The sequence below is a fragment of the Protopterus annectens genome, chromosome 4.part0 (genome assembly GCF_019279795.1).
Source record: "Protopterus annectens isolate FY-2018-M chromosome 4.part0, PAN1.0, whole genome shotgun sequence".
In the NCBI taxonomy this organism is placed as follows: Eukaryota; Metazoa; Chordata; order Ceratodontiformes; family Protopteridae; genus Protopterus; species Protopterus annectens.
In genome coordinates, this window is record NC_056733.1 from 1,887,267,902 (window position 1) to 1,887,284,594 (window position 16,693).

General features: G+C 43.0%; 1 protein-coding gene across 3 annotated transcripts in view; it reads right to left on the reverse strand.

The window, feature by feature from the left end:
• The window catches only part of LOC122800063 (rho GTPase-activating protein 7-like), a 988,694-nt gene that overhangs the window by 183,760 nt on the left and 788,241 nt on the right, over positions 1-16,693 (reverse strand). For all 3 annotated transcript variants that reach the window (XM_044069557.1, XM_044069559.1, XM_044069558.1), the window contains one exon: positions 1-216. This exon is cut by the window's left edge and continues 1 nt beyond it. In XM_044069557.1, the coding sequence (XP_043925492.1) occupies positions 1-216 (216 nt within the window). The remainder of the gene's footprint in view (positions 217-16,693) is intronic.

Here is a 16,693-nt window from a genome sequence, read left to right on the forward strand (position 1 = left end):
GAGACCTAGTACAGTTTTCTCTTCTCAGGGTATTGAGGTGAAAGAGAGATGGTGCAAGACAAACTGCCACATTTGTTGGAGTCATCTGGTTTTCTTCTACACAGGCAACCACTTCTCTAAAAAAGTGCAGGAGTGACTGTAGTGCCTCCCGGTTCTCATCTGGCAGAAGGAAGATAGCAGCCTGTACTGCTGTAAGATGTTGGTCTTTTGGTAGGTCTAGAAACAAAAATATATGTGAAAGTATTGACATACAATCCTTATTTTAGATCTATATACACACAACTTAGAGACAATTAAAGACTGTTTAACCATGTACACTATGACTGCGCCCCCTACTTATTATAACATTCTGTTTTTTTTACAGTACCAGACCTTGTAGCATCACTTAGAATATCTTTATGTAGCTCCCACTGTATTTCATTGTAGAAGTAATAGACTGTAGTTTTTCATTACGCCACAAGGTGGAGCTCTTTTCAGGACTATAGAAGACAATTTCGAATGTGAAAAAGGAGACTGGAACACTAGCCGAAGGAGGGAAGACTGAAACAGGGAGCTGTAGGGAAAAAGGGCCTTGCAGCATGACTGGATTTTCTTTTCTAGTGCTTTGGGGACAGGGAAGTGAAGTAGCAGACCGTGTCTGTCTTTTGCCGAAATCCTTGATGATGGTATTTTGTGGAATCAGGAGAGAAGTCTGAAACCAGTAGTTCCATGCCTGCATATGATTCAGCAAGAAGGGAGTTTCTTTGGGCCTAGTACAGAGAAGCCACAGATGATTACCAGATTTCTGGCAAGTGATTTTTCTACTTTTCTCATCAGAGGAACCATGGTGCCAAGTCACTAGGATATTCTGGATGGAGTGATGAGAGGCTTTGGCCATCATTTTATATTTTTTATAAGATTGTGGACTCCCCCCCCAAATGCTTTGTGGATTACAAATAACTGGGATCCATATGAGCTACAATTTGGGCCCCATCATGCCGGCAGCAAGACTGTAAGTAGTCACTGGCCAGTGAACAGGGTATAATAGAATGTTTCATAGTTGGTCTGTTTAGAATTGATCAGGGGGTTTGAGAGTGTTAGTACTGCTCACTGACATCGCAATTTCTCATATTTGTATTGTTGCATTATAAATCTTCATTGTTCAATGACATTGCATTTTGCTCGTGTTAGTACTGCTGCCTTCAAGAATTTTGCTGCTCAATGACATTGCATTTTTTCATTTCTGTATTGCTGTATTATAACTCTTTTATTGCCTAATAGCATTGAATTTTCTCATATCTGTATTGTTGTATCATGACTCTTTTATTGCATAAGGACATTATATTTTTGTCCACTGTTTGTATTGCTACATTATAAAGCTTTACTGCTCATTGATATTGCCTTTTTTGCGCATATTTGAATGTCAAGACCTTTTTATGTTGAGTTCTGGGGAAGAGGGTGGATATATGGTTTCATTGCATACATATCTCACCTTGCCTTATTAGCAATAAATTATTACTAAAATAATTTCTTTGTGGATGTGCTACTGCCTTTTAAACTAGATGTGTCACCTAGAAAAAAATCTGTCATTCTTGCCACCTTGGTGTGTTGGGCCTAATAGGGGTGTCACCAGAGTCAGATAGGAAGGAACCCATATCTACTTCAGCTACATTTGCGGGTGCGCTAGATTTGGGGGCTCATCCGGGATTGCCTGTACTGCCTTGGACTTCAACCTATTCCCCTGTATGTGTGGAAAGCAAATCCAGCAGAAATATGAAGCCAGAAGTAGCCGCTAAGTGGTGCAAACAGCTCAATGCTCAGTCAGAGCACTGCTTAGTTCTGGTGTTGCCAGGGGTCACATGGACTGATATGCAAATACATCAAGTCACAAGATGCTTACCAGTTGTAGGGCATGGATTTTTATTAGACAGCACTATGGACCCTACTGAGCAGAGCACATTGGCCATATTAGAATGGAAAAGTCCTTTAGTGTATGAGCACATACCTTCGAGTGTACAAATTTCAGGTGAGAGTGCAGTCCATGTGGTAATCCCTGAGAAGTGCACTACCTCAGCAACAGAGAAAATACCTGTGGAAGCTATCCAAGTAGGTCAGAACCTTACACCAGAAGCTGCAGCTTCACTGCCCATAGGTACTATAGGGCCTGAAGTTTTGAATGCTTTGGGAAGTATAGTAGAAAAATGCTTAAAGCCTACACAGTCAGTCACTGGGTTTGGCTACCGCAAATTCCGTTTCTTTTCTGGTAAACAACCCACACCTCAGGGAGAGGAAGATTTTGAATCCTGGATGGATCAGGCTACAAAAGCTCTTGAGGACTGGGATATCCTGGAATATCAGAAGAAGCAGTGGATAGCTGAAAGTCTAAAGGGATTAGCTGCGGATACCATACGCAGCCTAAGAATGGGTAAGCAAAATTGCATGGCCAAGGACTATTTAGGAGTACTGCAGGATGTGTTTGGAAGGACCGAGAAGGCTGCTGACCTACTGTATCAGTTTGAACATACATACCAAGAAGTTGGTGAGAAACTATCTGATTACATTAAGCGATTAGATAAAATGCTCCACCAGATCATCCTAAAGAAGGGGGTGGAAACAAAAGTAGCTGACCAAGTACGGATTGGAGAAATTTTACAGGGAGCTCAAGCTATGGACCCCATTGTGTGGAAAATGAGGATGAGAAATAGGGAAGAGACTCTAACTTATTCTCAGTTGGTTAAAGAGGTGAGGGAAGAGGAAGTCCTGTTGGAAACAAAATCTCAGTGTTCAACATCAACTAAAACAGTGAGTGAACACTAGCAGGAGCCTATAGCCATGCTCAGTACTCAAACAGGAGTCGCAGCCCAAGAAGTTGGTGAGAAACTATCTGATTACATTAAGCGATTAGATAAAATGCTCCACCAGATCATCCTAAAGAAGGGGGTGGAAACAAAAGTAGCTGACCAAGTACGGATTGGAGAAATTTTACAGGGAGCTCAAGCTATGGACCCCATTGTTTGGAAAATGAGGATGAGAAATAGGGAAGAGACTCTAACTTATTCTCAGTTGGTTAAAGAGGTGAGGGAAGAGGAAGTCCTGTTGGAAACAAAATCTCAGTGTTCAACATCAACTAAAACAGTGAGTGAACACTAGCAGGAGCCTATAGCCATGCTCAGTACTCAAACAGGAGTCGCGGCCCAGAGTGTCCGCAATGTAGAGGTGTCACAGTTGCAGATGCAGGTGTCTTCCCTGACTGACACCATAGCTCAAGTCACCAAGACAGTTGCAGAATTGCAAAAAGCCATGGTATCTTTAGCTGAAGGGAGAAATACATCAGCTAGAACCTCCACGAAAGGACTCAGGGAAGAACCGAATAAGCCAATGATCAGAGTTTCTACTGGTTTTTATTTTCGCCATGGGGATGCAGGGCATATAAAGCAACAGCGTCCTAATGCAGAGAACTTGAAAAAAGTGAATGAACTATTATTGGCTAGTGCAATGCAGGGAAACTTCAAAGGGCCTCAGTGAAGGAGCCGGCTTAGTGCCCAGTTACAAAGAGCTCCATAAAATCAAACATCAAGAGACAGCATCCTAGATCTCCTTTCCACACAAACCCTTGTCATAAGGGAGAGAAACTACCTACTATGCACACTTCTAGCTCATCTGAGGTGAACAACTAAATTGGAAAGCCATCTCAGCCAAAATCTAAGCATCTGAGATCGCAAAGCATTACTAAGCAAGAGTCTTATCCGTTAAAATGGCGAGTTCAACTGGTGGAACATCAACCACATGGTGACTGCCATGCAGCTGAACAACACTGGGAACAGAAACTACCCGATGGCCTACTGGGACCATTCCCTGTCGTGACAGTAAAAATAGAAGGAGTGTATACTAAAGCACTGTTGGATACTGGTGCACAAATCACCATTCTGTACAGAGACTTTTACCAAAAATACTTAAAGCATTTGCCACTTGAAAAGTTAGAAGATTTGGAGATCTGGGGGCTAAGTGACATGAAGTTCCTTTATGATGGTTATGTCTCACATAAGGTAGAATTTTCCACTTCAGTTGTGCCAACAGAAGTTTTTGAAACACTCGCTGTTGTGTGCCCCAGGCCAAAAGGAAAGGATTCAGCATCTATTTTAGTGGGGACAAATACTGACCTTGACCGAAGAATGCTAATGCCTCAGTTGACCCAGTAACACCCAACACTATATCCTCTCCTGAGATCAGTTTTCTGTGCCCTTCAAAGGGAGAAGGATAGTAAGAAAGATGAAATTGGTCATGTGTGGACACTGTCTGGGAAAGAGCATATAATTCATCCTGGTCAGGTCACCTGCTTGAGAGCCAAAGTGAGGATGTGTGGACAGACAGTTTCCTCTCATCTCATGATGGAAATGGATCCAGAAAGTGACTTGCCACTGGGGCTGGAACTAGTCCCAGAAGTCTGACCTGCAGACAAGTTAAAGCATCCTTATGACACTTTGCCTGTGGGGTTAAAGAATAAAGGAAGTACTCCCATTGTCCTGCGTTCACCAGTGCATTTAGGAAATGTTTATGCTGCCACTCCCCTACCTTCTTCTGTGTTGACAAGGAATGAGAGCAGAGCTAATGAGCTGAAGCTGGAAGATATTGGATAGGAGGTGGTCTCTTGCCCCCTGACTGGCTAACCAGAGTTAAAGAGCTACTAATGAAAAAGAAAAATTGTTTTTCTACTAGTGAACTAGATGTGAGCTGTGCAAAAAGTGCAGAACACAGAATAAGAGTAAAAGAGGACCGACCCTTCAGGGAACATTCCAGAAGAGTAGCCCCAGTAGACCTGGAGGACTTAAGAAAACATTTGGAAGAAGTAAAAGCTGCAGGGATAATTAGAGAGTCAAGAAGTCCATATGCCTCTCCCATTATCATTGTCAGGAAAAAGAATGGGTCAATTTGCATGTGTGACTATCGTACTCTGAATCAGCGAACCATTCCAGACCAGTATGCAGCTCCCAGTATTGAAGATGCTCTAAATTGCCTGGTGGGCAGTAAGTGGTTTAGTGTGCTAGACTTAAGGAGTGGATACTATCAAATCCCTATGCACCCAGCAGATAAAGAGAAAACTGCCTTCATCACTCCTTTGGGATTTTTTGAGTTTGATCACCTACCTCAAGGTTTATCAAATGCACCGGCAACTTTCCAGTGAATCATGGAAAAAAAGTTGGAGACATGCATCTCCTGGAATTCTTGGTCTACCTGGATGACATCATTGTCTTTGGGAGGACCCTAGAGAAACACAAAGAAAGACTGATAAAGGTATTGGACAGGATTGAGAAGGAAGGACTGAAGTTGTCATTGGACAAATGCAAGTTCTTCCAACCTTCAGTGACCTATGTGGGACATGTAGTGTCTACAAATGGAATATCCACAGATCCCAGCAAAGCTGAAGTGGTGACATCTTGGCCCAGACCCAAAACTATCACAGAGCTGCAATCTTTCCTGGGGTTCTGCAGTTACTATAGAAGGTTTGTGGGAAGGATTTTCAAAGATAGCAAGACCCCTCAACCATTTGCTCAGAAATGATGAGAAAGCAGATGAAACAGATGAAGATGTCCTTGTGAAAAAAACCTAAGGGACCAAGAGGTTCTAAAGAACTCATCAAGAGTCGTTGGGCTCCTGAGTGTGAAGAGTCATTTGAACAGCTTAAGTATTGCCTCACACATGCCCCTGTGCTGGCATATGCTGACTCAACAAAGCCATACACTTCACATGTGGATGCTAGCAGGGATGGCTTAGGAGGAGTCCTTTACTAGGAGTATGACAAGAAGCTGAGACCTGTGGCATTTATCAGTCAGAGTTTATTCCCCACAGAAAGAAACTACCCTGCACACAAGTTGGAATTCCTTACCTTAAAGTGGGCGGTAGTGGACAAGCTGCATGACTAACTCTATGGGGCTGAATTTGAAGTGCAGACTGACAACAGTCCTCTGACATACATCCAGACAACTGCAAAGCTAAATGCTGCTGGCCACAGATGGATGGCAGCTCTATGCAACTATAATTTCAGTTTGAAATATCACCCAGGACACGAACATGGAGATGCTGATGGTCTGTCCAGAAGACCTCAGGGAGTTTTACACCCTGACAATGAGTGGGTGGAAATTCCAGAGCTAGGGGTGAGAGCTATGTGTCAGATTGCAACCTGCTATCAACACACACAATGTTGGGCCCAGAAGTTGGGTCTGTTTGTAGCAAGCATACCTCAAGCTTACTGTAATCTGGTCACTTTACAGACTTCATCGCTACCAGCTTTGAGTAACAGTGACTTCAGAAGAGATCAAAGAGAAGACCCCTTAGGTCAGCTGGTGGCAGCTGCTTTAGAGAAGGAATGAGTTAATATGCTTCGCATGGATATTCATCCTCTGGCAAGAGTTATGGCCAAAGAATGGGACAGACTCCAGATACAGAATGGACTAGTGTATAGGAGATCTTCAAGTGCACTCGGCAGTGAAAAATGGCAATTGTTGCTTCCTCAGAAGTATAGAGAAGTAGTACTCCGGTCATTGCATGATGAACAAGGTCATTTTGGTTATGACAGAACTATGGGTCTGGTATGAGACAGGTTTTACTGGCCATGCATGAAGCAAGATGTTGAGGATTATTGTTGTACATGTCTTTGTTGCATTCAGAGAAAGACTCTGCTGACCAGAGCTGCCTCATTGGGTCAAATGGAAAGTAGTGGACTCATGGAACTGGTCTTTGTAGATTTTCTGTGCATTGAACCAGATGAAGGCGGGATCAATAATGTGCTGGTGGTGACAGACCATTATACCAGATACGCTCAAGCATTTCCCACTCACGATCAGAAAGCTATTAAAGTGGCGAGATTACTAGCTGAGATGTTCTTTGTACACTATGGCCTGCCAAAAAGGATACAGTCTGATCAAGGACGTGATTTTGAGAGCAAGCTTGTCCATGAACTACTCACTCTGTTGGGAAAAAAAGCCGCACCACTCCTTATCATCCTCAAAGAACTTTACTACATGTTGGGGACACTATCTGCTGAAAAGAAGAGTCAATGGAGTAGACATGTAGCTACAGTGGTGCATGCTTACAACAGTACTAAAAATGATGCTACAGGATTCTCGCTTTACTTCCTAATGTTTGGAAGAGAAGCTCGTCTTCCTGTTGACGTCACCTTTGGAGTCACAGCTCATGATGCACCAGTGCGATCTCATGGCAGTTATGTGGACAGACCTAAGAAGAACCTCAGACAGGCTTATGAGCTTGCTGAAAAATCAAAAGGACAAAGACATCAGTGAAATAAGGCTCACTATGACAAAAAGGTAAAGATGCATGACTTGCAGCCAGGGGACAGAGTTCTTTTGAGAAATTTGGGACTACAAGGAAAGCATAAACTAGCTGACCGCAGGGGATCTGAGATTTACATAATTTGTTCTTAGCTACCTAATATCCCTGTCTACCAAGTTTTCCCTGAGGGGAAAGAAGGTCTCATTAAATCTGGCACCGCAACAACTTAATGCCTTTGCAAAATCAGTGAGACTCATGAATCCGGAACCCAGAATAGTTCAGCAGAAGCCTAACTCAAGGTGATCCAGAAGGCTAAGATGGAGAAGAACTATCCCCTCCAATATTCAAGAGCCTATGCTTCCTTCTGTTGAAGGAGATGAGGACAGTGATGATGACTGGGGTGTCATTGAGTTTTTTATGAGGATGTTCAAGACCCTGTGGGCTGTAATTTCAGTGTAAATGCACCAGTATTCATTCCTTGTAATTTTGAGCAGCCCAGACCTAACAATAGACTACGTAATTTTTCTGTGCCTCTTACAGAACCTGATACTCATGGAGGCCCTGCTATGCAAACTGCAGAAAATAGTGCTGAGGACAGTCATGCTGTTATGAAAATGAAAGTGAAGTTATACAAGAGGAGATCTTAGAAGTAGACAATATGCCTGCTGAAGAACTGGACATTGAATCTGATGTGGGTGACAATCCTTCCGAGCAAAATTCCTTATCTGTCTCTTCTGAACCAAAACTGCAGAGACTGATTCGGCTCCCACAGAATCTTACATATAACAGTCTGTGACATAGTACACAGGAACCTGTGACCACAGCTCATCATAGAGTCTGTGCCCACATAATCCCTATGCCTCCACCGCCAGTGGTGACACCCCTTCCCAAGTTATGCATAAGGCTGATTACCCTTGGTAGAATGTACCTTTTGAATGCAAAAATATTGTTCAGTTGATGATGCATTAGTGCTTGTAAATATTTTGCTGATAATCTACCTTTGACTTGGAGGGACCCAAGATTTTCAAGTGGGGGGAGAGTGTAGCTCCCACTGTATTTCATTGTAGAAGTAATAGACTGTAGTTTTCCATTATGCCACAAGGCGGAGCTCTTTTCAGGAATATAAAAGAAAATTTCGAAAGTGAAAGGGGAGACTGGAACACTAGCTGAAGGAGGGAAGACTGAAACAGGGAGCTGAAGGGAAAAAGGGCCTTGCAGCATGACTGGATTTTCTTTTCTAGTGCTTTGGGGACAGGGATGTGAAGTAGCAGATTGTGTCTGTCTCTTGCTGAAATCATGGATATGGTATGTTGTGGAATCAGGAGAGAAGTCTGAAACCAGTAGTTCCATGCCTGCATATGATTCAGCAAGAAAGGAGTTCCTTTGGGCCTAGTACAGAGAAGCCATAGATGAATACCAGAGTTTTGGCAGGTGATTTTTCTACTTTTCTCATCAGAGGAGCCACGGTGCAAAGTCACTAGGATATTCTGGATGGAGTGGTGAGAGGCTTTGGTCGTCATTTTATATTTTTATAAGATTGTGGATCCCCACTCCCAAAATTCTTTGTGGATTACAAATAACTGGGATCCATATGAGCTACAACTTGGGCCCCATCATGCCGGCAGCAAGACTGTAAGTAGTCACTGGCCAGTGAACAGGGTATAATAGAGTGTTTCATAGTTGGTCTGTTTAGAATTGATCAGGGGGGGTTGAGGGTGTTAGTACTGCTCACTGACATTGCATTTTCTCATATTTGTATAGTTGCATTATAAATCTTCATTGTTCAATGACATTGCATTTTTCTCGTGTTAGTACTGTTGTCTTCAAGAATTTTGCTGCTTAATGACATTGCATTTTCTCATATCTGTATTGTTGTATTATGACTCTTTTATTGCCTAATGACATTGCATTTTTCACCAGTGTTTGTATTGCTGCATTATAAAGCTTTACTGCTCATTGATATTGCCTTCTTTGTGCATGTCTGAATGTCAAGACCTTTTTCTGTTGAGTTCTGGGGAAGAGGGTGGATGTATGGTTTCATTGCATGCATATCTCACCTTGCTTTATTGCTAACTGGTGCACTGTTGAAATAATTTGTTTGCGGATGTACTATTGCCTTTTAAACTAGATGTGCCACCTAGAAAAAAAAACTGTCATTCTTGCCACCTTGGTGTGTTGAACCTAATAGGGGTGTCACCAGAGTTAGGTAGGAAGGAACCCATATCTACTTCAGCTACACCTGTGGGTGCACTACATTTATATTATTATAGTTTTTGTTTATTACTTCAGTTGGAAACTCCTTTACATGTGTGTGTGTGTGTGTGTGTGTGTGTGTGTGTGTGTGTGTGTGTGTGTACAGTTTAACATATGTGGGACAGTTATACACCAAATATGTACAATAGTCAACAACATCGAGTACAGATGCAATGAAACTGAATGGTAAAGCAGATTACAAATTCACAATTTCACAGATACATAATACAGAATAAAGAACAATCCAGTTTGATTAAAGAAGGGGAAACAGTGGACATGAACAGTAACTATAAGAAAAGTTTAAACAGAACTGAACTGTAACAGAATGACACTTATTGAGGAAGAGTTAATTGTGATGGAGGACAAAGAATCACAGGAAAGTTAAGGCAGTTAGAAAATGATGACAAAACCATTTATCTGTTACCTAAACATTTGCAGATGGTGCAGTCAAGTCCATGAGCTGAAAGCAAAAGAAAAACCAAAGAATGCGAAATGCAGATTAAGAAATGAATAAATTCTTATGTTGGCTAAAGCTTTTTCTGTAGAGTACTTTTTAGACAAAGTTCATTTGCTAAATACTTTAAATTAACAGATTCTTCTTGGCCTGTCTTATGCTGACTTATCCCAGTGGCAGGAGTCTGAACAATAAATTGCCTGATTTGGAGTCCTTACTGGTGCTTGATCTTACTTATACATGTGTTGTAGCAAAAATCTGTTTCACTACTCTGATGATACTTCCTCTGTAACAGGGTGCAATATCTAACTTTCTTTCACACAGGCTGAGGGCAGTTGTGGAGCATCTGTTTTTATCTACTCATGACAAGCACTTCATGATTCTGAATTTAGACTTCTTGACAATTTGGCTGCATCTGGTAAAGTCATTCACCACTTTATTGCCAAATATAGATCCCCTTCAATATCCCATGAGGAGCACAGTAGGTACCTTGAGAAGATTTATTCCATAGTGATTAATCTCAATACCCTAATCTTACGTGACTTCAAATTGTGCAGCTTTCAGTTGAGATTCCTACATAGCTAGCAATAAATTTCCAACCTTTACTAGACTTCATTAACACCAACCTCCTAGATCAAATTGTTCAAGTTCCCAGAAGAGGAAGAAATATACTTGACCTTGTCCTTGCAATTGTTGTCTCTGCCTGAAACACAATTAATGCCTCCCCTCATTGATCAGATATGACCACTGTGCTGTCACCTCTTCCTTCAAAATTAGTACTAAATTACCAACAAATTCAACTACATTTAAAGACTACTCTAAGCCAGCCTTATATTCTTATTTGATAGGCTTAGAATTTCAAACATGCTTTGTCCCCTGATGACTTGATTTCTAAAGCTACCACATCTACCCATGATTTTTACACTCATCTTAACCAATGTAATGAAGAATTAGTACCTCTTTAGAATAGGTATGGTTGGAAATTCAGGAGTAGCAGCTATGAGAAGGATGCTTTACAGGAGGAGAAAATATGTTTTGTATAGAACTTTTCCACCATCCTTCAAAAGGATGAGTATATGTATGTCTGTAAGGATCTTAAATGTATCAGTAGGACAAGAATGGCTTAATATGAATTGAAGATAGACAGCTCTTCAAAGGATAATCACATGTATTTTTCATTGCTTCCCTTATGAATCACTGATGTTTAACTTGACCAGGACTCAACTCTTCAAGTTAATTCATTCAGCCTGCTGAAAAAAAAATTAAAAGCGAGCACTTTTTACAGGGGAAAGCCTCTTCTGCCCCCTATGTTATGGATTAACGTCTCTGCTCTTCACCCCCTGAACATTTATGTACCAATTCCATGGTAGCACAAAAATCAAAAAAAGGGAGAAAGCTCCTAAAACAAATAATTTCTTATACAAAACTGTGATCTGCAAGTTCAACACTGGGGAACTGAACTTGATAAGTAAAGTCCTCATAGAGCTGGGACTTGCAGAAGTGCTGAGAAAACCTTTTCAGTTATATTAGGAGCATTAGAAGTGATGCCCACTACTGCACTAAACTCAAAATGAACAGCAATGTCTGTTCTAATATTGAAGCCATAGCATCCTAATTAACAAGTTTAGCTTAACTTTATCTCTCCCTTGCACCATAATGTCTCTTCTTTTGAAACATTTAATGCTATTCATCCCATTACCACTGTGGTCCAGATCTTGGAAGCTAGTACCAAAACTAAAAACAACAGCCCCATGGACCTGGATACTATACCAGACTGTCTTGGTGTTAGCATAAAGTATGGTATTACTGAACTCCCACCTTAAGCTTTTTGATTTCAACCCCTTCTACAGGGGAAGGAGGGGAAAGTACAGTTGTGTACACTTAGCATAAATGTAGTAGATGTTCAAGTGTATTCACTGTTGCAGTCATTACCTGTGGGTTATCCCTGCTGTGGTAGCCCTCGGCCAGCCCGAATACCAGAGTCAATGTTTTTCTGCGTCAGCTGCTGTCACGTGCTGACTGACGTCAGGGCATCAGTACTATAACGCAAGGCAGCGGATGCCATTACATCAGTTTTTCTTACCCTAACCAGTCAGAAGCACAAATAATATGGTAAAGAGGTCCCGGTGGCTAAAAGCCACATAAAAAACTTTATGTCTCCCTAAAGAAAGAAGATATACGAGGAAAGAGGGAGGGAAACCAGGACTGCAACTGGGAATACACTCGAACATCTACATTTATGGTAAGTGTACACAACTGTTCTATGTTCTTTGTGTTTCACTGTTGCAGTCATCACCTGTGGCAGGATTCCTAAAGCTGAGGAGAGGGGTGATAGGGTTAAACAGGGACCTAGGCCTGGGTCAGCAAGCCCTGCAGAACTGCTGAGGCAAACCCTGCTCTAGTCTTAGAAAATAGGGGTTGGTGGTAATTCTTTGTAAAGGTATGGACATAAGTCCAGGTGGCAGCTTCCAGGATGTCCCTGGTGGGAACTCCTCTGAGGAATGCTGTGGAAGTGGAAGCTGCCCTAGTGGAATGGGTTCAAATAGATTTAGGGGGGGGGCTTCCCATGTAATCTCTAGCAGAAATGGATACAATGTGATATCCATTTGGAAATGGTTTGTTTGCAATGGGCTACCCCTCTGCCACTGGGGCAAAGCTGACAAGTAGTTGGTCTGTTTTCCTGAAGGGTTTAGTACAGTCCAGATAGTATCTGAGCTGTCCATGTATGTCTAGTGAGTGCAAAATTCTTTTCCCCTTGTTTTGAGGGTTAGGAAAGAAGGTGAGTAGATGTATGGCCTGGTTGAGAGTCACATTAGATACCACCTTGGGCATAAAAGAGGGGTTAGTCCTCAGGGAAACCCTATCTGCATGGAAAATGTTGAAGGGCTCATTGGCCATCAGTGTCTGAAGTTCTTGAAACCCTTCTAGCTGAGGTGATATATAGGAGAAAAGCAGTCCTCCAGGAGAGGAATCTTAGTTTTGCTGAAGCAGCAGGTTCGAAGGGTGGTAAGGTTAGTTTTTCCAAAACATAATTCAGGTCCCAGGCTGGTGTGGGTGGCCTTCTGGGAGGTCTGATATTAGAAGCCCCTCTGAGGAATTGTTTGATCAAAGGATGGGAGAACAGGGGCTGATCTGTGTCAAAATGAGCTGAAATGGCTGTGGCGTGGATTTTAATAGAAGAGAAGGAGAGGCCACTATTAATTAGCTCCGCTAGGTAGTCCAGGATAAGAGGGATGGAAGGTTGAGAGGTATTGCTCCCTCTGGACTGGCTCCAGGAGCAGAATCTTTTCCATTTTCCAGCGTAAGATTTTCTGGTGCTGGGCATTCTGGCCTCTGTGATAATATCTAGGACCTGTTTGCTCAATTGGGGCCCCTTGTTTGCCTTTAGAGTATTAGCCATGTTGATAATTTCTGAGTCTGCAAGTCTGGGTGCAGCATTCCCCCCCCCCCCACCTGAGTCAGAAGGTCTGGGATCAGGGAAGCTGCCTGGGAGGCTGTAGTATCATACTGTGCAGTAAGGGGTACCAATGTTGTCTGGGCCAATCTGGAGCAACGAGGATGGCCTTTGGTCTCTCCACCCTTATTTTGATCAGTACATTGGGAATAAGAGGGAGAAGAGGGAATGCGTACACAAAAAGGGTGTTCCATGGGAAGGTCAAAGCATCTACCTTCCACACCAGGTGGTGATACTACCTGGTACAGAATTTTTTTTCAGCTCATGGTTGAGATGCGAAGCAAAGAGATCCACCTCCGGAGTCCCCAACTCCTGAGTGATCTGTAGAAAGATTTTTCTGTGGAGCTGCCATTCATGGGGGTTCAGTAAGTTCCTGTTTAGGTGGTCTGCCAGGGTGTTGTTGATCCCTGGTAGGTATTGGACTATTAGGTGTAGTCCCATGGAAGAGGCTGTCAGCCAGAGGTTCATGGCTAGCCTGCACAATGGGTAAGACTGGGTCCCTCCCTGTTTTTTGATGTACCACATTACTGTAGTGTTGTCTGTTTTGATAAGGAGAACCCATGGCTTGAGATGGGGTTTGAAGGATGTCAGATCCTTTTGTACTGCCATCATTTCCTTCTGGCTGATGTGTAAGGGAAGGTGCTGGGCATCCCAAAGACCTTTGGTGCACCTGCCTTCTAGGTGAGCACCCCAAGCAATGTCTGAGGTGTCGGTGGTAATGGTCTCCCTGGTAGGGTGAAGGGTGAAATGAAGACCCTTGTTCTTGTCACAGGCCTCTGCCCACCAGAGAAACTCTGCTCTTATACAGGGGATCAGAGGGAGAGAGGTCTCTAGAGGTTGAGAGCGCTGACACCAAAGGTTCTTTAGATACCACTAAAGTTTTCTCATGTGAAGCCTGGCCAGAGGAGTTAGAAGAATGCAAGATGCCATGTACCCCACGGCTTGCAGAAACTTCCTCACAGTGAGGTGGCTTCTGGAAGCCAGCTGGGAAAAGTAGAGAGGCAGGAAACTCTGCTTTTCTTGGGATAGGAAGGCCATTTGGGATGCTGTGTCCAGCAGTGCTCCCAAGAAAATGATCTTCCTGGAGAGTGTTTGCTTTGATTTCTTCTCATTGATGGTGAACCCTAAGGAAGTTAGGAGGGTTTTGACAAAGAGCAGGTCCTGGAACAGCTTTTCTTTGCACTCTGTCTGAATAAGGCAGTCGTCCAGATAAGGGTAAATCTGTATGTTTCTCTGTCTGCAAAATGCTATGGCCGGGGCTAAGCATTTGGTGAATACCCTGGAAGCAGTTGATAAGACAAAGGGTAGCGCATATAACTGAATGTGTTGTGAGCCTGCTCTGAAGTGCAGGAATTTCCTGCAGGTTTCCCTTATGGGGATGTGGAGGTAGGCATCCCTTAGGTCTAAGGTCACTAACCAGGCAGTTTTTTTGTCAGCATAGGCAGCAGCTGCTGCAAAGTTAGCATTTTGAATTTGGGGACCACCAGGGAGGTGTTCAGAATGGATAGATCCAGGATGGGCCGCCAAGTGCTCTCTTTTCTTGGCACAAGGAATAGTCTGGAATAAAAGCCTTTACCTGTCTGATCTGGGGGAACAGGTTCTACTGCCCCCTGGGATATGAGAGTTTAGACTTGTTTCAATGCCTCTGTCCACTGATTTGGAGGTAGGTCTGGGTACTCTCTTAGAACTGGGAGTTCATTGAAAGAGAATTTGTATCCCTGAAAAATTATCTTTAAGACCCATTGTCACTGTTACTGAAAGCCAATTTTCTTTGCAGAGGGAGAGCCTTCCTCCTAGCTTTTGGTGAGTGAAAGGAGGGCAGAAGGGAGAGAAGGAGTCATTGACAGTTTTAACCATAGAAGGATGGCTTAGAACTCCCTGCCTTTGGGGTGGAGGTGGTCCACTATTTGGTTCTCTGTTGCCCCTGGGATAGGGGCCTGGATGGTCTGTCCCTGCAGGGCTTACCTTGCCCCTGTATTGTAGGTGCAGGAAAGGACCAGTGCTTAGAGGGGGAAAATTCCTGCGCAACCTAGGAGTCTGAACCTGAAATAAATCTTTTACTGTTTGCATAGATTTTGCATTGTCTTCCATCTTTTTAAGCACCTCTTCTTCTTTTACTCCAAACAAGTGGTCCTTATCCAAGGGTGCATCAATTTAGACTTGACATGACCATGGAGAGGTTGTTCCTTCAACCATGCATGTCTCTTAATGACAGATCCTGCCACTGTTGCCCTGCTTGAGGCTTCTAGGGCATCATATCCACAGTGTAATAAGTGTTTGGCCACTTGACAAGTAGAGTGCAGTAAATCAGCTAACTCCTTCGAACTGGCAGAGTCAGGAAAGGTTGAAATCTTTGGTTTAATAGTTCCAAGGTGTGTTGTTGATATTTTAACATATGGAACTGACAGTTGAGTGCTCTGATAGCTAAAGTTGCAGAGGTGTATACTTTTTTACCCCATCTGTCCAGAGCTCTGGAGTCCTTGTCAGAAGGAATAGGATTATTTGCAGAACTAGCCTTAGCTCCTTTTGGTCCCTGTGTAATGACCTCCGGATCTGCAGCAGGATTTCTGTACAGGTATTTGTGAGAATCCGGTACTCTGTAATACCTGTTAGGTTTACTGGGAGCAGGTGGAAGGGCATCAGGGATAAGCTGGATTCATGGAAAAATTCATCCACCACTTCTAAGATAGGTGGGATGGCTAGGGGTCTGTGCTGGGGCAGATCTAGAAACTCTCTTATTCTTTTCTTAGACTGGGGGAAGTCCTGAGATTCCCAGTGGAAATGTTCCCTGAGGGTGTGAAGAGTTTCCCCAAAGGAAAGGTCTTCTGGTGGGGAGGCAGAAAGGATAGATTCCTCTCCATCTGAATCCTCATAAGCAGTCAGAGGTTGTTGTTCCTCTTCAAAATCTGAATAATCAGATTCCTCAGAATTCTGTCATTATTTCAGGAGAAGGGTGTCTTTTCCTTTTAGAAGTTGTGGCCTGACTAACCCTGATAAGGGAGAGAAGATCCTCTGCCATTTTAAGCATTTGGGCTTGGGGTGGTGGAGCAGAAGTAAGATGGTGGCTAGAGGTAGATTTTCTAGGAGTGGCCTGGCTTCTAAGCTTAAGATTATTTATAGGTCTGAGAGAAATGGTAGTTGGATGAGAAGACGTCATTTTTTGTCTACAATCAGTAGTGCGAAAGGCCTTCTCAGAAGATGGTACTTGTGTCACGGCTCTGGACCCAACCAAGGCAGAGACAACCAAAGACTCGGAAGACGAAGAA